This window comes from Xiphias gladius, chromosome 4 (genome assembly GCF_016859285.1).
Source record: "Xiphias gladius isolate SHS-SW01 ecotype Sanya breed wild chromosome 4, ASM1685928v1, whole genome shotgun sequence".
In the NCBI taxonomy this organism is placed as follows: Eukaryota; Metazoa; Chordata; class Actinopteri; order Istiophoriformes; family Xiphiidae; genus Xiphias; species Xiphias gladius.
In genome coordinates this window covers 596,448-617,743 of record NC_053403.1, presented here as the reverse complement: position 1 = coordinate 617,743, position 21,296 = coordinate 596,448, and the positions used below count along the sequence as shown (strand labels likewise).

The 21,296-nt window shown below is 49.3% G+C and overlaps 1 protein-coding gene across 1 annotated transcript in view; it reads right to left on the bottom strand.

The window, feature by feature from the left end:
- The window catches only part of kif26aa (kinesin family member 26Aa), a 77,290-nt gene that overhangs the window by 7,497 nt on the left and 48,497 nt on the right, over window positions 1–21,296 (bottom strand). Inside the window, exons 6-13 of the mRNA XM_040125912.1 lie at window positions 14,223–14,414; window positions 13,013–13,106; window positions 12,653–12,924; window positions 11,127–11,310; window positions 8,297–8,453; window positions 6,626–6,788; window positions 4,321–5,577; window positions 2,361–4,278 (exon numbers count right to left, since the gene is read on the bottom strand). Of these exons, the coding sequence (XP_039981846.1) occupies window positions 2,361–4,278; window positions 4,321–5,577; window positions 6,626–6,788; window positions 8,297–8,453; window positions 11,127–11,310; window positions 12,653–12,924; window positions 13,013–13,106; window positions 14,223–14,414 (4,237 nt within the window). The remainder of the gene's footprint in view (window positions 1–2,360; window positions 4,279–4,320; window positions 5,578–6,625; window positions 6,789–8,296; window positions 8,454–11,126; window positions 11,311–12,652; window positions 12,925–13,012; window positions 13,107–14,222; window positions 14,415–21,296) is intronic.

Genomic DNA, 21,296 nt, shown 5'->3' with positions numbered 1-21,296 from the left:
CTCATTCTGACTGTAAAATACAGGTTGTACGTTCGCTGATTGTACAGGAGCGTGTACAGTGTTAAAGAGTGGAGCTCCGTTCCAGCCTCGCTACAGGGATCTATCATCACGTCTTCTGTCTGATTGGAAATAAAGACGAGCGGAGAGACGGGTCTGTCCTTTTAAAAAATGAGCTCCTGGCAGGCAGGAAACCAAACGCACCTTTGTCAAACACGCAGCTGTGGACGGTTTCCGTTCTCATCCCGGGAGGAAAAAGAGACGGTGAAGCCGTGTGATAATGTAACATGTAGCTGTAGGTGGATCACGTTCGTGTTTAACGAGGAACCTTCTGTTAATTCTTTGAATGACACAGTCAGAATGAAGGTCTGCGGGCTGCAACTCACTGTGTGGCTCTTCTCCTCTTTTCATTAAAATAAAACCCTCAAAATGTCCAGTTGTTCCTCTCCCGTTCCCCACAGCCTTGCTTTCTTCCCACTGAACCTACATTTACGGTCCCAGTCAGTGTTTCGCTGGGAGAAATTAAATAAAAAGTAAATCGCCGGCTGGATTATAGTGCGTTACCAAACGACAACAGAATGTGATTTGTTTTGTCCAGAGGGGAACGGATCTCTGAAATAACGTTACATTGATAAAGGTTCTTGATATCAGCAGACGGGCTGCAACAAAAACAGCCCACGCAGCTCATTATTTTAATGAGCCTCATCTTCTCAGTCAGTAAAGTGCCACCAATACCTCCGCTCAGTGTCAACAACCGTTTGCGTTGTTGATAAGGTTTTAGCGCCGCTGCCGTCAACCTAAAGACCTCGGTCTGATTTCTAACGACTCTGTACACGTGGCTGTCAGATAGCTACCGTACAAATTATGTTTATGATCGCGATAACTGCAAAACGTGAAACCAAAAGCAGCGGCCTGCACCACAAACAAAAAGCCATTACTGCTTATTAAAAAGTGAGGACTCGGGAATAGTGACAGATTGAGGAGGGGTGTGTGTGGGTGTGTATGCGTTGGAGTGATGTGCAGTGGATGGGGAGGGAGGGTGTGTAGGTGATAATTGGAGCTGGATATGTACACCGGGAATTGCCGCGGCTTCATGAAATATTCATGAGGCAGAAACGAGCCAAGATCCACAGACTGATGGCAGGCAGATCACACCGGCGCTGGTTCCATATGCATCAGGCTGCCTGACCCATGCATCGCTGCTGCCATGAATCACAATCAGCTGCTGCAAGGTAGAATACGCTACAACATCGTCCCACATAATGTGTCGGATGTAGATTTTCTTACGATAGTATCAGGCTGGGAGATAAATTCATGCGGTGAGGTACAGAGCGGCCTTTGATAGATGCTCCAACAGCAATAACACCTGTACTCTTCAGTGTGCTCGGCATTCATGAAATTATTATATAGAACAGCCGCTTTCATGCCATCATCACACATCATGACGGATGGGAGCACATTTTGGAAAAGCCATAAATATGTTAATTTCTTCCGGAAGAGATGAGTTTTATGGTTCTTTCCCCTTCTGAGTCAGTGCATCAAGAAATAGTTGTTGAATGTCAAATGTGGGCCATAAACTTTTGCCGTTAACTCTGACGACATAAAGCCTCTTTTCAATAATAACTGGTTCCAATGAAAAGTAATGCAGCCTTGCCTTTTTAGTATTCACATTTACATCCCTCTACACGGTCATTCACGATTCATGACTTTCGATAGCCATAAAGATACAAGCTTTAATGTATAAACAAAAGCAAACAACAAATACAGTCTATACAAATGTCTTAGTTGGCTACTATGAGAACACCAGGTACTGAAATGTACTAGGTCTACAATGATCAAAGTATATTTGATATAATTCAACAGCAGCAGTGTATATTTAGGCCTGCTGATCTGTCAGTTTGGGTAAATGCAGATACAACGCTAAGTGTCGACTCTGCTATGAAATTCGCTGATTTCTGGATGTATCTGTGGTACCTGAAGCACAAATCCTAATGATTTCTTTTTTTATAAAATGTGCATATGAACATAAAGAAAGAATTGGGATTTTTTGTGCTGATCACAACCCTGCTACCTACATTTTGATGACTCCGTGTTCTTTCCTCTAGTGTCACCCTCAGCTTTCCTGGTGAATAGTGGTGCAGTTCTGTCTAGGTGGGTATAAGGTGGCTTCTACCCGTCTCACCGTCTCATGTGTCTTCCTCTAGGTTGTTACCGTTTTCATTGTCATTGCTGTCGGGTGTTTTTCTTTTCTTGTTGTTGTGTTTATTGTTAATGTCGCCATCTATTTCAACAAGACTAATTATTTTGGACCAAATGATTCAGATTATGTGCCACCCTTCTCTATCTTTGCTTCATGGACTCACCATTTCCTCTCTTCTTGGGTGATTTAGAAACTCTGCTCCTGTTGGATGAGGACACACCGCTCTCGCTCATGGAGTCGTGTGCTGAAGAAGTGCTGCCGGTGGTCTCGCTGTCTCGGATCATACTCTCGTAGCCACTGCTCCCTCCGCTGTGGTAAAACAGGGCGGTGCGGCCCATGGCGGGGGGCAGTTCCCCACTGAGGATACTGCTGTTGTCACTGCCGTGCCCGCTGCTGTAGCGCTGCGGCCTCCGAGGTGCGGTGATCTTGCTGTAAGGTGATGGTATCGGCGTGTTGACTGGTGAACCACTCACACTACTAGTCCCACTGTCAGTACTATCGCTTCCTGTCAGTCCAGGCCCCCTGCTGAGCTGTTTCCTAGGGCTCCCAGCAGCTAGCTCGCTAACCCTGCTGTTAGCCGCCCTGCTGATGGCCTGCTTCGTGCCCATGATGGTGCCTCTTCCCATCTTGGCTCCTGTCCCATAGCGAGCAGGGGACTTAACAGTTAGAGGGACGCTGGCGTTGCGTCCAGCTGGATTGTCAGGAGGTTTTGAGGAGGAGCTCGGGCTCTTGGAACTGCTGTTAGACAACGTTCGAACCTTCGATCCACCAGAAACTGACGCTCGCGAGCTGCTGCCACCTCGGACCTGCCCCAGTTTGCTTGTAGCTGCAAAGACACCAGGAGAAACTTGGGAGGAAGAAGCAGATGTGGAGGTAGAGGCTGGAATCCCAAGTCTTGGCACTGATCTGTTGGATTTGCTGTTAACTCCTGAAGTAGCACCACTGCTCTCCCTGAACAGTTCAGGCTTGGAGCCAGGGAAGGCTTGACTGTCACATCTCTCCAGAGACATCAGACTCCCGTAGTACCTCGAAAAATCTGCTTTGGCCCCTCGTGTCTTCAGGCTTGAAGATATCCTGGCAGAGCCATGTTCAGCTTTTAAACTAGATGACCTGTGACTGAATGAATCTGCCCGGAGCCTTACTTTGAATTCTTCCTCCGAGGTCAATATTTTAGGGGATGAGGACTTTCCGATGTTGCTGCTTGTTTTTAAGGCACATGGAGACAGTGCAGGCCTCGAATTTTGTTCTTGGCCTGACTGTTTGACTGGTGGAGCAGGAGGAGAAAGGTTTCCAGATCCAGACTTAGAGATCATGCTGCTTCTCTGCCCATTTGACTTTTTTCCCAAGGAAGCAAACCTCAGGGTACCTGTCACTGAAGTGGTCTCATTACCCCATTTGGATTCAGAACTCTGGGGGATAGAAACAGTTCCTAGAGTCGTTGCTCCTCGGGTCAGTCGTGGCATCTTGATGAGAGTATCTCCTCTCCTGCTGCAAGACTTCTCACAACCATCCACAACCCTCTGAGCTGAAGGTGACACTTGTGCCTTTGGTGGCCGAGGTACACTGTTACTGTTCCCTCCAGGCCTTTTAAAGGAAGCACTGCTCATGCCACTTCTTGATGGCTTACCTGCAGAGAGAAACTCGACCTCTCTGGGATCAAAGTGACTACTTCCCTGAAGCAAAAATTCATCATGTCTGCCTTCCTGTCTGCTGCAGCCCACACCTGCAGATGAGGTAGGCTTTGTTTTCCTGGGAAGACTGGAATGGGAGGTGTGATGGGGAATCTGGGCTGACAGTGAAGTGTTCATGGTATTGGCTCGCACCTTGAGGGAGCCTTTGAGAGAGGCTTTGGTTGAGTCCGGGGAGGGAGGGCACTTGGTAAAAGAAGGTTTGTTTGGAGTAGCAGGGTCACTTTCCAGCTCTGAGAAACAGACTCCACTGTCATTCAGGGAGCTCTTGATCCCATGCTGCAAAAGTTGCTGTTTATGAAATATACTTGGTGAGGTCAGTGTGGATGCATTCTCTGTTGCAATATTTTTGTCTTTCAAGTGAAGCCTGTTTGTTGAATGATTGCCTTCACCCTCAGCTAAATCAAGAATCACTTCACTGGGCCATGAGCCAACAGATGATGGGTTTTTGCCACGTTGGGAAAACAACATATCCTGGTAGTCGGTGCTAACATCTGCCCCAGGTCCCACGGCTCCTTGTTGAGTTGTGTAAGCATCATACTCATCGTTAATACTGCTGATGATGCTTACAGGGCGAGAGCCAGAGGCTAAGGCCTGAGGAGAGCAGTCACTGTTGAAGCTCAGGAGGTTGGAGGGGCGGCCGTTGTCTGGGACAAGACCACGAGGAAGCTCCTCTATGACTGTGAACACAAGCTCATCCTCCCCGTTCAGCTCCACAGGCTGCTGCAGTGTAACTGTAGTCTTCAGAAAATCCCTGTCAAGGCATCTTCCTAACAGAGCTGCCCGGAGGTTGTTGACCTCCATAGGGTATCTGCTTGTATGAGGGGCCCTCTCCATGCTAGTTGACCCCAGTGGTTGGCCTTGCCTCAGTGCTTGTTGACTCATGCCCACTGGGGGAGTCCTACCAACAACCTCCCCCAGCTGAGATGCTGCCCTGGATGTCCTGGGTAAGGATGGTGAGGCAGACGGCTTGGGTACACCTCTGAGGTAGACCTTCTCTCGGACTACAGGCTCTGTATCCTGGAAAAAAGTCCCCGTGGGCTTTACCACACATGGCTGAAAGGGGGTGGCTGAGAGTTTCTCCCCATCTGCACTCGTCCGTTTGGAAGCGTCCATGAGGCCATCGGCTGAAGAGAGCTTGGATTGCTCCTGACTGGGTTTATTTGTGCATGTGGTTGGTGTGCTTTCTAAGAACCTTTGCGAGGAGTTCTTATCAGATTCGGGTGGAGACTTAACCTCCTTGGGTTTGGTAGCACCAGTCTGAGTCCTAATTGCTGCTGCTTGTGCTGCTTTGCCCTCTGTGCCGAATGTGGCTGGGCCCTCGCTGCCGTCGATGCAGTCGAGTCTCTCCTGTAGCTCTGCAAACGTGTTACACTTAAAGTGATCGCCATCAGACCTAGGTGTGTCTTTGACTCGCTTTTTGTTCAGGGAGGGGATGATAGGAACAAAGGACGGCGGTCCCTCATTGTCGCTCAGTTCTCGGTCCGAGATAGCCGTCCCTCCTGGCCCGACGTAGATGACGGTGTCACAAGAGTGTTCGCTGCTGGAGGAGTAGTCAGGATCACTGGATAGCAGCAGAGGCGTGTCCGGGTCAAGGGCCACAGTCCGAGGGTGGAAAGGTCGCAGGTGGGGGGGTCGGTGGGACGGTCCTTCCTCACAGGAACTTTCCCCTCCGGACGAGCTGGAGGCATACTGTAGATAGGTAAAGACGTAACACAGAATTAACATACCAAACAGATCTGAACTACACAGCCATCAACCTGATGGCAAAACCAATTCTGAAGCGTCATTTGTCGATACAGTCAGAGGTTAAAAGTGCACACTGTGGGCCAGATTAAAATTAATGTCAATGAGATGTATAAACTTGTAACTCCTGTTTCCATGCGGCTTTTCTCAATCCACAAAATACAAATACAACCTGTCAATGTGCCCAAGGAGAGTGAAAGCCTATCTCATCTCACCACAGAGGCTACCGCACCCGTAGGAACACTGATATCGACTGTCTGTCATATCCTGGTAGAAAAAACTCACTGAATTATGACCATATGACTCTGACCTGATCGTACAGATTTACATTATGGATTGAATTGTTTTAACTCTCACCAGCCACAGGAAATCGGTTCAGACTCATTCAGAGACCAATTACTTTGTAACTCCCACAGAATAATCTGAACATTTTAATTAACAACCAATTAAATGTTGTTATTCCTTCCAAATAAGTAGCTTCAATGTTATACATTTGTTTTTCAGCGCTGTAAAATGTGAGATTTGTTTTCTGTCTCAACTTGCTCTGCAGAAAATATTCAGTATTTAAGCTCAATGGGATTTATTTATTAATTGGTTGTTCAGAATTTACATTTCTGATAACACAATATATCCGTTGATACATATTTGGTCTTTGTCTTTTTGTTTTAGAAAGAAGGAAATCTGCAGAGAGTAAGGATGAAATATTGAATTCTTAATCTTCCAACATGTCTTTACACGACAACTCTCTCCACTGCAGTTGAACAGGAGCTTTTAAAAATCATTCACTTAAAATACTGTCGGGACTTAATTATCACAAAAATACATTGGGACTTTCAATGACGAAAAAGTCCACATAAACAGTAAAAGTGTTCTTATTAGAATGACTTGGCAAATAAATCAAACTGATTTGTTTCAGCTGATAAATACTGGCAAACCAGTATTTGGTCTTTTCCAGCCTCTAACAGAAAGAAGACCTAAATAAAAGCTTAAGTACCCTGGACTTCTTCTTCCTCATGCGATGGATGCGGGAGGCCAGCTGCACTGTGGTCAGTGTCTCCATGTAGTTGGCCGGGGAGTCGGAGATGTGGGCGATCATGGTGGTTCGACAGTTGATGTTGCCCAGGGATTCACTGAGCAGCATGGTGAGCTTGCTGTCCCTGAATAATACATCAAGAAACCCCTCGTTAGACCAAAAAAAAAAGCAAAGCTGTGTGTCGGGGCCGAGAAACCCCACAGGATCCCAGAAACCATTCATTACACCGCTCAACAGTTGGGCACAGACAGGCAAAAAGGAATAGGAACGATCACTCATTTACATTAATGAAGCCTACTTTGAACTACATGCCACATGTGATCTGTAGTGAGATATATAGTGATATGTCCATAAATTCCTGCCTTTGAAAAGACCTGGAGTACAGCTTTAATGATCATATACTGAATTTAAATACTACGATCTAAGCTGTTTCTAGTTTCTTTAATCAGAACAACAAAACTGAGATCGAGCCTTTTCCTCGCAACAAAATTATTAGTCAGTTCACAAATTGGTGCTTTTCCTGCCTTTTCTGGCCAATCCAAACACGATCACATCTTCCAGTGATTTCACTATAAGTAGGTTTCCATTAAGATGCTGCGCAACTTTAGTTCAAATTTCTGGAATTAGTCGAAATCAAATGTGAATCAGCGCGTTTTTCCGTCAACTACCGATACGTGAATATATTTAAGAGGATGTGACCAGATGAAGCAATTCAGGCTTCTGATGGTTCTCTCTTGTGGACCTCTAACATGGACTCCTCTCTGGACTTACCAGGGAAGCTGTGGTTGTGTACACCACCGCTCTTTTTTCTTAAATAATTTCTGGTTTCTCCGGTAGAGTGAAGGCCATGCATGAATTATGAAATGAGGCTCTCAGCCACAGATACCTAGAAGACCCTTTATTCTTCCTAGTGTCCCCCATGCCAAACAGATCGTGAGGGTATAATGTTGATGATGCAAACTGGCCCCTGGCCGCTCAAGCTGACACAAAGCGTATATGTGTACGTTCAGAGTGGGTAAGTGTGAGTGCAAACTTATTGCATATCTTGGGCTTTATGAATTTACGTCTTAAATGTACAGAGACAAGAGGAAAAGAGAGAGAGACTGGAGGGACATAACAGAACCACACTGGAGTTTCTGCTGAGTTCAGAGATCAGCAAGAGGCTGAGCTCAACACAAACACACTCACTTTATTAACAATGTTTTGGTCCTCAGACCTTCATTTTCTCCCCTGTGAAAACCTATAACCTCTATATTACCCTTTGGTTTTCTTTTCAAGTCGAGACTGGATGACAACATCCCAAAAAATTTAAACATTTTAAAAACCAGGAGACAAAAGTGAGAGAAAAATCCCAAAATACAAGCCTGAAAAAAAGAGACAGAGCTCCACAAAACTATCAGCTTGAATAAGAAAACACCCAGAGGACTGAATATACATGTCAATGAGCATTACAAAGTGATTTATTCAGCAGGATAATCAACAGTTTAAGACTGACTGAAAGCCATTATAAATACATTAATTCTTGTCTGCCTGGTTCATATTGCACGCCCTCCCCCTCTCTCCTCTCCATCCCTGGGGGGCCCCTTTGGCCCCTGTGGGCTTCATTAAAATGCCAAGAATTTGAGCTCCTACCTGTAGGGAACGTGCTTGGCCCCGTTGGCGAGGGCGAGGATGACGTTTCCCAGTGCGGACAGAGACAGACACTGACCTCCACCTCCCTCTCTTGTCCTGCTGATGTCCGTCTCACAGCTCCCCAAATCCAGGAGGTGGAGACGACTCCGACCAGACACTGAGAAACAGAGGGGGGTTGTTTTCAAAAGACGACATACAGTACAGCCTGTTAACTGCTCATTAGTGCTCGGATGGTTAGCTGGTTGAAAGACACGTCAATAAATTGAATCCTTTATAGACAGAAGATAAATCAATGGCTGTTTTAATAATGGATTGGCTGTTTAAAGTAATTTATTAAGTAAATATACCAAATATTAGCTGGCACAAGAGATATCTTCTGCTCTTTATGTCATCAAAAAAGTCAAATCTTGCACATACAGTATAGAAGTCTTTGCTGCTGTTGTTATATATGTAGGCCTCATTTAAATGTGAGAAAATGTCTATGGAGTCTGGGCTGTGTTAGAGCTGGAGCTGAGACTTCACGCTCAAATCCCATGCAGTGATGCGGCTCGGTGGATTAATTGATTTCTGTGAGCAAACAGGGTCACTGCAGGAGCAAAGAACTAATGATATAACAAATACTAACAGATCTGGTATCAGAGGAGACCGTGTCTACAACCTCCACAGGACATCAGAGGGAGGCAGCAGAGACAAGAACCACAGAAGGGTTTTAAAAATGTGGCTTGTGAAAATTTTAGGTGTTAAAATCAGTTCAAAGCCCAGAAAAGGTTGATAACACCCTAACTGAGAACTAAGAGGTGGGACAAGTCGTTGTTTTACGAATCCCATGTCAAGTCCCAAGACAAGACCATCAAGTCCAGAGTCAAGACCAACAAGCCCCTATTCAACGTCCCAGTCAAGACAGGTACAGTAAGTCCTAAGACAAGATCAACAAATCCCAAATCAACACCAAGACCCCAAATGAAGTCAGGTGAGTCCTAAGACAAGACCTGCAAGTCCCAAATAAAAACTGGCATGTTCCAAGGTACCGTATGTCCCAAGTCCCAAATCAGAACAGGTAAGCGCTGAGTCGAGCGGCAAGTCAGGACCCACAAGTCCCAAGTTAGGTCTCATTGTCAATATAAGGAAGCCCCAAGTTCCAATTTCGAGTCCAGAGTCAAATATCACATTAAGACAGAAAAGTCTCGAGTCAAGACCCAAGACAGGACCAACAACTTTCAACTTTTTCAGACACCTCCATTGGCTGGTTTCAAACTGATTCAAAGAAGGTCTGTTGTCAAGAAGAAGAGACGCAAGTCTTTTCAGAGTCATGACTACAACACCATCTCATTTGAATAAGTCCAGGTTGCATCTTTTTCATGGTCCCAGAACGTCTCTGATCAGCTCAGATAAATATTCAGATAAAGATCAGTATCAGTCTGATATATCTCTCCCTCCCTCTCTGCTCATTTTAACTGCCCGCTCACTTCATTAAGTCGGAGAAATGATGGTGCGAAAGATCAACCAACCGCATTAGCAACATTTAGAAACTGCTGAGAGAGCTGAGTGTACAGTTTTATACCCGCCGGTCCACAAATACTGCAGGACACGGAGGCTTTAGGCCTCATTAGCCATGTAGATTTATTCCAGCCATGGACAGAGAAGCAATGAAACACTAATAACTGTGGAGATGTGTGTGCTGTGACAGGTAGACGTGGGCGGAGGTGGCGTTGGCGTAGTCTCTCTGCTTGTTAAGGTTCTTGTTGAGCATGTCGGCACCTCTACGGGAAGCTAATTAGCTGCTATGTGTTTGGAAATGAGTAGTATAGGGAAAAAGAGAGCTGATTCCTAACAGAGCTGTAAGGTTTCACAACTGCACGATCGCTAACGGTTGATTTTATTCTTGCCTGAGGGATCAGCGTCTACAATCTGCTGTCGACATGTCTGTGGTTGAAACTCGTGCAGATTCCAACCGAAAAAGAAAACAAAATCAGCTTTTAGGAGATTCACAAGAAGTTTACTCGGTTCATATGAGACACGTAGCATCATTTTACATTAGACATTTACAGATAGAGTGTCTGATTTAGGTTTGACTGTGTGTCAGGTCAGCTTCAGTACCAATTTGTCTTCAAGGAGAACTAGTTATAAACAAATCCCCAATTTATCCACACCACTAATTTGGAAAGAAACCAAGAGCTAAAGTGTAAGTCTGGTGTTATTCTAGTTTTTACTTATAAATAAATCCCATGTTTAGACTCAAACTCCCCCAATAGTTTCTGTCTTCCCTCCTCTGCCTGTGGCTCTCAGGTCCAAGCTCCATGGTTCCTACTGAAGATGTAAATCTTTAAAAACACCTCACAGGTAGGTGTGCAGGTGAGACTACTATCATAGAGGTTTATCTTCTGAGCAGCAGTTTGAATTATTTACACTTTGTTTCTTACAATCTGTCTTTAAATACTGCAGTACCCACGAGCCCCAGTGGTTGTCGCTATGGAGAAGAAACTGGTCAGAGGTGCAGTGACTTCAAAATATTTCGTCGTTGAATTTGTGAACAAAACACCAAACCATGGCAACCGAATTCATCCAAAATTGACCAAGAGTCAGAGTAAATGTACAGTAACAAGAATGTGAAGCTCTGGGGTTGGAGGTTTGTCAGTGAAATGTACATTGGGAGTTGGAGTCGACTTCTCTACTTCAGATTTTTGTGTCTACAGCTTGTACCTTTTCACTTTTTATTTTTCTGACACGTTTCATCTGTTGCACTGTTGGAAGAACAACTCTGTAATGTCTGAGAAATTTAATAAGTGATCATTTTGCCTCCCGTTACAGACAGACGCACAAACACACTGACTTGCCGCCTTGTTGCTCTTGTCCAGCCTCTCCCGGTAGAGGTGCAGGGTGAACAGGAAATGCGAGTTCCTCCGGGCCTCCTGGTCGCTCGGCGTCCGGCTGCTCCTCCTCGCTGCAAGGGCGGCGTCCAGGAAAAACGCTGCTCGCTCAGCGTTGTTCGCCCCAAGCTCCATCTGGTTCTGCAGCTGATGGGGGCAGAGAGAGAGAGACGATGAGAAACGGGGAAGGTAGAAAGAACCTCAGTTGGGTCCAAGTGCAGCACAGGCAAGTGTCCGAACTCCCGCGTTTTTATTAGTGCAACATTACGACCTGGGAGGTTTTCATTTGGCAAAACAGAGAGAAAAATCCCGGGTAATCAATCATGTCATAATCAGAATAGTGGTCCTGTGATCAGTGTGGCTGAGGGTGAGACCTGGAAAGAGGTCATGTGAGTGACTCAGAGCCAGTGAGACTGCACTGTACCTGCTGCCGGACTCATTTTAGGCTACAGATTGCTGTAGATTTGCTGTTGGTTTACTTCATTTTGGGGTTCCACAGAAATAAGTAGAGATGTCCTGAGCTGATCCTCAGTCTGGGTATACTTTAACGGGTCAGTATCAGCTACGATAAAGCCGAACAAAATCTGATCCTTTCTTTACTGTACTCTACTGTGTTTTGTCCACGTCTGCCTGCCTGAAAATTAAAGGGGCACGTCAGTAACTGGTTCCAAGTTCAGATGCTGAGGTTCGCAAAATGCACCATTCGCCAAACTCTGACGCTAATTATCATTATCGAAGCCGAGGGGAGGAAACCTTCAGGCAGCAGCTTCTCGTGTTCATCCGGCGCTGACGTCACGACCGACCTCTCCGGCCGCAGGTCACATCAGCTCCACTGGTTCGTGTTACTACTGTCAGTAACTTGCTGACTGGACCAAATGAAACTTGTCTGTTGTCAGCTTCTGTGCGGGAGGAAGCTCCACTCGGTAGCGCCACCGTGTTTCTATGGTTCACCTCCAGCAGAGCGAGACGTCTCCTCTCGAGCTGAACTTTTCACGTCACACTCTCCCCTAATAATATCACATCAATGACTTAAGCTCAGAAACTTAATGTGTTTGCAGCAGGATGTCATTTTGAGATTCAGAGATAAGTTGGGAGGACGATATCAGCTGCAACATGACAGAATTAGGTTTGATAAAGGGAAGAAAAATGTGGAGAAAGAAAAAGGAAATTAAAGAGAGGGGAGATAAAAAGTGGCAGACAAAAGGAGCCCGGGGGAGATAAAACAGAATAAGAATAAGGAAGAAGGTCAGGACTAATTGGACAGTTGTGAACAGAGATGAAGTCCCTGGGGTGAAGAGGAGGTCAGGGAAGAGGAGAGCATGGGAGGAGGTGAAGGGAAGGAGTTGAGGAGAAGAGATAAAGAGGTCTGAGAGAGAGAGGAAGCTCATCGAGGTGACCTGATGGAACAGCGGAGGAAACTCCAGTGTCCCAGTTTTCAGCAGATGTCGTCAACACCGCCGTCTGAGGGAGCTGTCTTTCTTCAGCCTACCTGGGATCCACAGATGGGGTCTTCTCTCAGCGACACCGCGGGGCCCGGGGCCTCCTGTTGGCCCCCAGCGGAGGAGGAGGAGAGTTCAGCCAGGAGGTCGGTGAGTGTCTCCTCCCGGCCGGAGATCTCCACAGCTGACACTCTGACAGAGAAACGAGCCCCGGCCTTTTCTCTCCGCTCCTCGATCACCTTGAAGAGCCAGGAGATGGCTGTCGGAGCCACGCCCAGGCTCTGGGCAGAGCAGTCCTGGCCAATCATGGTGTAGGTCTTACCTGGGGGGGGCGGAGACATGGCAACAATCATGTGACTGGTAAAAAAAATGAAATAAAAACAAAATGTGCGTATGTGTCGTGCGGTTACCCAGGTTAGCGTGTCCGAAGCAGAAGATGCAGCCGTCTGCTCCGTTCACCACCGACTGGATGACCTCCGCCACCGTCCCCGAACACACCTCGGCCTATCAGGGCGGAGAGCCAGACAGAATCGACCAATCAAGTTTGAGGTCAGTCACCCTACAGAGTCACGTACAATACAGCCGATCACACCGATGTGTGTGTTGTCGGGGAGGACGTACACACACTGTATGATGGATACAACACGATGAGGGAAAACTAAACCATATGTGATAAAACAAGCTAGGAGACAGTAAAGTCACGTGACAATGTGATGCTTCAATACACGTGTTATGATGCAGTACTTGAGTACCAGTACTTTGTTGCGTAGAGCTAAGCTGCCTCGCGTGATTCCGTGTTGCGTGTTGTGGCGTTGCATGATGTCGCGTCGTGCGTCGTGCCTCATGCTCCTTGATGTGACGCGCTGTGTTACACACGCCTTACCGTGGCCTTATGTTACAGCGCGGTGTTGTGTACGTTACGGTTTCTGATCACGGAGTCGGCTGATTACATTATTCCGTGCCGTGTCAGGTTACTCTGTGAGCTACTCAAGCTCAAGTCACGTCGTGTCCTGGTACTATTAATACTTGAGTTCATGTCACTTTAAATTGCATCATCTTTCAACGTACCACATACAATATGACACATAATGACTGGATGTGGAGAATATAAGGCAGAATAAAAATGTTGTAGCAGGAATCCGCTTCTGAGATGACAAACAACACAAACTGACTTTCACAGAGTTGAAACCGACCTCGCGTCTGACTCTAACCGACGTCATCACTTATCACGCACAGTCTGAACACGGCAGGAGTCTGAAAGTGTGTTTCTGTGAATCCGACTGTCTCCATCTGTCTCCACATCTGCGGCTTCCTGACATTTCCCTCGCTGCGGTTGAGGTCTACATCATACCGCAGACACTCTGACTGCACTGACAGATAACGCCATCACACACACACCGATCTACCTGCTGCCGTCTGTCTCTGGGGATAAACAACATGCTGCAGAGGTGACACCTCTCTGATGAAGAGCTCAAACTTTGAGTGTGTGCCTTGACTTTTGATATTTTTACAGTCAGTGACTGAAAACAAAGATTAACCTGAAGAGTGACGGTGTTATTGATCATACCAGTCAGTTTGTAATCGCATACGGTTTGAGCACTAGCGTCCGTCCTATCCCACCTGTGAGGAATCCTGGGAGAAGACGGCGTCAAAGGTGAAGGTCTTTGGTGCTGACGCTGAAGATCGTCTCTGTCCGCCGGCCGACGTCTCGCAGAGACTGAGCTGCTTCTTTCTGCCGTCGACCTTGAGGAAGGACATGGACTCTGAGGACTCGCTGCTGTAGACCGAACAGATCCGGACCATCACTCTGACCTGCCGACACACAGGAAGTCAACATCAGACAGGAAGGGAGACCATGCTCTGATCAGGGTCCGTATTTATCAATAATTATCAATAATTATCCTCCTGAATGCTCCAAAGAGCAAAGTGAGGAAAAAAAGTTCTTTCTCTGAGAGTTCACGCAGAGTAAGCAGTTGTCCTGTCCTGTCCTGTCCTGTCCTGTCCTGTCCTTTCCGCTCCTGTCCTGTCCTGTCCTGTCCTGTCCTCTCCTGTCCTCTCCTGTCCTGTCCTGTCCTGTCCTCTCCTGTCCTGTCCTGTCCTTTCCGCTCCTGTCCTGTCCTCTCCTGTCCTGTCCTGTCCTGTCCTCTCCTCTCCTCTCCTGTCCTGTCCTGTCCTGTCCTCTCCTGTCCTGTCCTCTCCTGTCCTGTCCTGTCCTTTCCGCTCCTGTCCTGTCCTTTCCGCTCCTGTCCTGTCCTGTCCTGTCCTCTCCTCTCCTCTCCTGTCCTGTCCTGTCCTCTCCTGTCCTGTCCTCTCCTCTCCTCTCCTGTCCTGTCCTGTCCTGTCCTCTCCTGTCCTGTCCTCTCCTCTCCTGTCCTTTCCGCTCCTGTCCTGTCCTTTCCGCTCCTGTCCTGTCCTGTCCTGTCCTGTCCTCTCCTCTCCTGTCCTGTCCTGTCCTGTCCTGTCCTGTCCTGTCCTTTCCGCTCCTGTCCTGTCCGCTCCTGTCCTGTCCTGTCCTGTCCTCTCCTGTCCTGTCCTCTCCTGTCCTGTCCTGTCCTTTCCGCTCCTGTCCTGTCCTTTCCGCTCCTGTCCTGTCCTGTCCTGTCCTGTCCTGTCCTGTCCTGTCCTCTCCTCTCCTGTCCTGTCCTGTCCTGTCCTGTCCCTCCTCCTGTCCTGTCCTGTCCTCTCCTCTCCTGTCCTGTCCTGTCCTGTCCTGTCCTCTCCTGTCCTGTCCTGTCCTTTCCGCTCCTGTCCTGTCCTTTCCGCTCCTGTCCTGTCCTGTCCTGTCCTCTCCTCTCCTCTCCTCTCCTGTCCTGTCCTGTCCTGTCCTGTCCTCTCCTCTCCTGTCCTGTCCTGTCCTGTCCTGTCCTCTCCTGTCCTGTCCTGTCCTCTCCTCTCCTGTCCTGTCCTCTCCTGTCCTGTCCTCTCCTGTCCTGTCCTGTCCTTTCCGCTCCTGTCCTGTCCTTTCCGCTCCTGTCCTGTCCTGTCCTGTCCTGTCCTCTCCTCTCCTCTCCTGTCCTGTCCTGTCCTCTCCTGTCCTGTCCTCTCCTCTCCTCTCCTGTCCTGTCCTGTCCTGTCCTCTCCTGTCCTGTCCTCTCCTCTCCTGTCCTTTCCGCTCCTGTCCTGTCCTTTCCGCTCCTGTCCTGTCCTGTCCTGTCCTGTCCTCTCCTCTCCTCTCCTGTCCTGTCCTGTCCTGTCCTGTCCTGTCCTGTCCTTTCCGCTCCTGTCCTGTCCGCTCCTGTCCTGTCCTGTCCTGTCCTCTCCTGTCCTGTCCTCTCCTGTCCTGTCCTGTCCTTTCCGCTCCTGTCCTGTCCTTTCCGCTCCTGTCCTGTCCTGTCCTGTCCTGTCCTGTCCTGTCCTCTCCTCTCCTGTCCTGTCCTGTCCTGTCCTGTCCTCTCCTGTCCTGTCCTGTCCTCTCCTCTCCTGTCCTGTCCTGTCCTGTCCTGTCCTCTCCTGTCCTGTCCTGTCCTTTCCGCTCCTGTCCTGTCCTGTCCTGTCCTGTCCTGTCCTCTCCTGTCCTGTCCTCTCCTGTCCTGTCCTCTCCTGTCCTGTCCTGTCCTTTCCGCTCCTGTCCTGTCCTTTCCGCTCCTGTCCTGTCCTGTCCTGTCCTCTCCTCTCCTCTCCTCTCCTGTCCTGTCCTCTCCTCTCCTGTCCTGTCCTGTCCTCTCCTGTCCTGTCCTTTCCGCTCCTGTCCTGTCCTGTCCTGTCCTGTCCTGTCCTCTCCTCTCCTGTCCTGTCCTTTCCGCTCCTGTCCTTTCCGCTCCTGTCCTGTCCTCTCGTCCTGTCCTTTCCGCTCCTGTCCTTTCCGCTCCTGTCCTGTCCTCTCCTGTCCTCTCCTCTCCTCTCCTGTCCTCTCCTGTCCTCTCCTGTCCTGTCCTCTCCTCTCCTGTCCTCTCCTGTCCTCTCCTGTCCTGTCCTGTCCTGTCCTTTCCGCTCCTGTCCTGTCCTCTCCTGTCCTCTCCTCTCCTGTCCTGTCCTTTCCGCTCCTGTCCTGTCCTCTCCTGTCCTCTCCTCTCCTGTCCTCTCCTGTCCTCTCCTGTCCTCTCCTCTCCTGTCCTCTCCTGTCCTCTCCTGTCCTGTCCTGTCCTGTCCTTTCCGCTCCTGTCCTGTCCTCTCCTGTCCTCTCCTCTCCTGTCCTGTCCTTTCCGCTCCTGTCCTGTCCTCTCCTGTCCTCTCCTCTCCTGTCCTGTCCTCTCCTCTCCTGTCCTGTCCTGTCCTGTCCTGTCCTGTCCTGTCCGCTCCTGTCCTGTCCTGTCCTCTCCTGTCCTCTCCTGTCCTGTCCTCTCCTGTCCTGTCCTGTCCTTTCCGCTCCTGTCCTGTCCTTTCCGCTCCTGTCCTGTCCTGTCCTGTCCTGTCCTCTCCTCTCCTCTCCTGTCCTGTCCTGTCCTGTCCTCTCCTGTCCTTTCCGCTCCTGTCCTGTCCTCTCCTGTCCTGTCCTCTCCTCTCCTCTCCTGTCCTGTCCTGTCCTCTCCTCTCCTGTCCTGTCCTTTCCGCTCCTGTCCTGTCCTGTCCTGTCCTCTCCTCTCCTCTCCTGTCCTGTCCTTTCCGCTCCTGTCCTGTCCTGTCCTGTCCTGTCCTCTCCTCTCCTCTCCTGTCCTCTCCTGTCCTGTCCTCTCCTGTCCTGTCCTCTCCTCTCCTGTCCTGTCCTGTCCTGTCCTCTCCTCTCCTGTCCTGTCCTTTCCGCTCCTGTCCTGTCCTCTCCTGTCCTGTCCTTTCCGCTCCTGTCCTGTCCTGTCCTGTCCTGTCCTCTCCTCTCCTCTCCTGTCCTGTCCTGTCCTGTCCTGTCCTCTCCTCTCCTCTCCTGTCCTGTCCTGTCCTCTCCTGCCCTGTCCTGTCCTCTCCTGTCCTGTCCTGTCCTCTCCTGTCCTCTCCTGTCCTGTCCTTTCCGCTCCTGTCCTGTCCTCTCCGCTCCTGTCCTGTCCTTTCCGCTCCTCTCCTGTCCTTTCCGCTCCTCTCCTGTCCTGTCCTGTCCTGTCCTTTGCGCTCCTGTCCTGTCCTGTCCTGTCCTGTCCTCTCCTGTCCTGTCCTCTCCTCTCCTGTCCTGTCCTGTCCTGTCCTGTCCTGTCCTGTCCTTTCCGCTCCTGTCCTGTCCTCTCGTCCTGTCCTTTCCGCTCCTGTCCTTTCCGCTCCTGTCCTGTCCTGTCCTGTCCTCTCCTCTCCGCTCCTGTCCTGTCCTGTCCTGTCCTGTCCTGTCCTCTCCTGTCCTGTCCTTTCCGCTCCTCTCCTGTCCTCTCCTGTCCTCTCCTCTCCTGTCCTCTCCTCTCCTGTCCTGTCCTTTCCGCTCCTGTCCTGTCCTCTCCTGTCCTCTCCTCTCCTGTCCTGTCCTTTCCGCTCCTGTCCTGTCCTCTCCTGTCCTCTCCTCTCCTCTCCTGTCCTGTCCTGTCCTCTCCTGTCCTGTCCTCTCCTCTCCTGTCCTGTCCTGTCCGCTCCTGTCCTGTCCTGTCCGCTCCTGTCCTGTCCTGTCCTCTCCTGTCCTCTCCTGTCCTGTCCTCTCCTGTCCTGTCCTCTCCTGTCCTGTCCTTTCCGCTCCTGTCCTGTCCTGTCCTGTCCTGTCCTCTCCTCCTGTCCTGTCCTGTCCTGTCCTCTCCTGTCCTGTCCTCTCCTCTCCTGTCCTGTCCTGTCCTGTCCTCTCCTCTCCTGTCCTGTCCTTTCCGCTCCTGTCCTGTCCTCTCCTGTCCTGTCCTTTCCGCTCCTGTCCTGTCCTTTCCGCTCCTGTCCTGTCCTGTCCTGTCCTGTCCTCTCCTCTCCTCTCCTGTCCTGTCCTGTCCTGTCCTGTCCTCTCCTCTCCTCTCCTGTCCTGTCCTGTCCTCTCCTGTCCTGTCCTCTCCTCTCCTGTCCTGTCCTGTCCTGTCCTCTCCTCTCCTGTCCTGTCCTTTCCGCTCCTGTCCTGTCCTCTCCGCTCCTGTCCTGTCCTTTCCGCTCCTGTCCTGTCCTGTCCTGTCCTGTCCTCTCCTCTCCTCTCCTGTCCTGTCCTGTCCTGTCCTGTCCTCTCCTCTCCTCTCCTCTCCTCTCCTGTCCTGTCCTGTCCTGTCCTGTCCTGTCCTGTCCTGTCCTCTCCTCTCCTCTCCTCTCCTCTCCTCTCCTCTCCTGTCCTGTCCTGTCCTGTCCTGTCCTGTCCTGTCCTGCTTTGTGTGACTCTCTGATGTGTTTTTATCGGTCTGTTGCCAGGCTGCTGAGTCGACAGTGAGGAGGTCCAGTTTAAAGCCAGTTAGGATCTGAGACGCAGCAGTTTTTAAATGATGTGTTGCTGTGAGCCAGCGGAGCGAATCTTCACCTCCTCAGCCGGTGCAGCAGCAGACAGGAAGCAGCCGATCTCCAGTCTGCAACAGCAGGACGAGCTTTAAAGTTCTCGTCCTCAAGATTTCAACCAAACCAAGGCCTGTTTTTGGTTCTGTTTTTCAGCTATAGCCATGCAGGGTACTGACCAACTCTTTAAAGCCCTCTGCTCCCCCGGGTCTTGTTCCTACAGGACCGGGGCTGCTTCATTCCAGCTGAAGCTCCACAGTGAAAGGACTGATGTTAATTAATTAACCTCAGCAATACATGATCGTTCGCTGCTGTTAGTTCAGAGCGACGAAGAGCAGCTGTGAAATGTTAATGAGCAGAACAGAGGAGGATGAGCTGCTAAACTAGTTCTTCCTCTGATCATTTAAACCCGTTTTAGCTCTAATGAGTTCCCTGAAATGTCCACCTGTGTTTAATGAAAAACAATTCTTTACAGTTAGTTAAAGATTTATTTTCTATTTTGAAACAGAAGATTTGTTCTACAGGATGTTAAGACCCATCAGAAGATTAAATAACAGAAAGAAAGGAATTAGTCTGAGGTTTGTTGATGAGAAAATCTGAGCCTATACACAACGAGAGAACGTTTCTCTGGGTCAGATCCACTGAATTATCGGCAATGAAATTACAAAAAGACAGAAAGAAAAGCAAACGGACATTTAGAACCAAAGGACATGGGTGATGCACAAAGGCAGGAAGGAAAGAGACAAAAACAGGGGACAAAAGGCAGGATGGAAGGGAAGGGAAAGAAAGAAAAATCCAAAGATATAAAGACAGCTAAGTAGTTAAGCCGTTTATAGTAAAAGTCATAGTGAATGAGTCAAGCACTGAATTCCTGTAAAGTGGTCCTGAAAGATCCTGGTCCTGATCTATCAGCTCAGACAGACTGTGTGTCGGACTGTCAGTTTTATTTCCTCTCTGACGGTGGGGAGGCAGCTGCTGGGGTCGTCTCAGTTCAGTCCATCAGTCCGTCTATGGGGTCGTTCCCTCTGCCGTAAATACAAACTGCTTCACACTTTATGACCAACATGCACCAGTACAGAGAGGCTGTAATGGGGGGGGGGCAAAGTTAAAAACCCTCCCTGCTCTCGTTGGCGCTTTGAAGTGGACAAACGCAGTTAAACCCATTTCTAAAATCTCCACTGTCTATGGTAAACCGACCGATAAAAACACGGAGCTGAACAGCATCTCTGAAAACCTGGAGCTCTGGGTCTAAAGGGTCGCTTTCAATCTGACCAAAATACTGAACGTAATCAAGTGACATAATAACAGCCGTGGAGCGAATTATCGATAAAACAGAGTTCACAGTTCACTTCAGGTCGTTTCAGCTGTGGACCAGATGTGGACCGGATGGGAACGGTAGGTGGGCCGTGACTAACAAGAGCGCCGAGCGGGCCGCGTTAGTCCGAACATGCGTCAGGGAGGTGTCCGGACTGGTGGGACTGTGTGAAGCAGGACGACCAACGCAGGCAGCTCCGGCGGGATGACGCTCTGACGACTCTGCTGCGACTCCTCCGGGCGTTTTGATCTCAGAGAAGCTCGAGACGCAGAACTGCAGGGCAGCAGAAACCCCTGCGATCGCTATCCAGGGGGTCTGAGCTGCAGCAGAACTCATCCAGTCTCATTAAAATGCTGTTTTATTTCTCTTCCCCACGGTGCCGCGGCTCGCAGCCCTTTCTGCAGCTGCCGACGTCCGATTAGGAGAAGAGAAAAATCTAACGTTGACTCCTGGAGACGCTGCTCGGATCAGAGATGAAGGAGAATGAGGCTGAACTCTGATCAGATCCTGAAGAGACCAGATCGTTTCATGAAGACTTTGAAGCTGAGATACAGACATGTAATTATTAGCAACAGCTGATGGCAGCCGGAGGGAAGTGATGGAACAAGGTGGCTTCAGTTCTGTGATGCTTTGTGCCAGAAGAGGCCAAAGGGATGAGGGAGGAAAAGAACTGACAACGCTGTTGTTGTTTCTTTGAGTTTTTCACCCAGAAATATCAGCAGAGTTCTGCTCCAGAGTAACCTGGATCCAGACCTCTGGACGGGGACATCGTCTGATGGAACAAGCAGCCGTAAAGACATGTGGATCAGTGGTGGGTGTTAATGAGGGGGAAATGTGAGTGCAGTATGGTGTTGTCTGGAGGTGGACTGTGATTGACATCTGCTCTGAGCTCCTGTTAGTCCAGTTTGTGGGGTCGGATGTTAAATCCACTGCAGGTTAATCACCTCACGCTGAACAGACCGCAGCAGATCTGGCAACATGATCGACTCTGACGGCCGAGTGTCTGATCTGCAACCAGCGGCCAAGTCCACAAACCCTTTACATAATGTCAGCAGACATGAGTCCTGCTGGACCTCAGCAGAACCAGACTGACAGTCTAAAGCCCTGTCCACGCCCCCTATAGGCTGCAGGGTTTA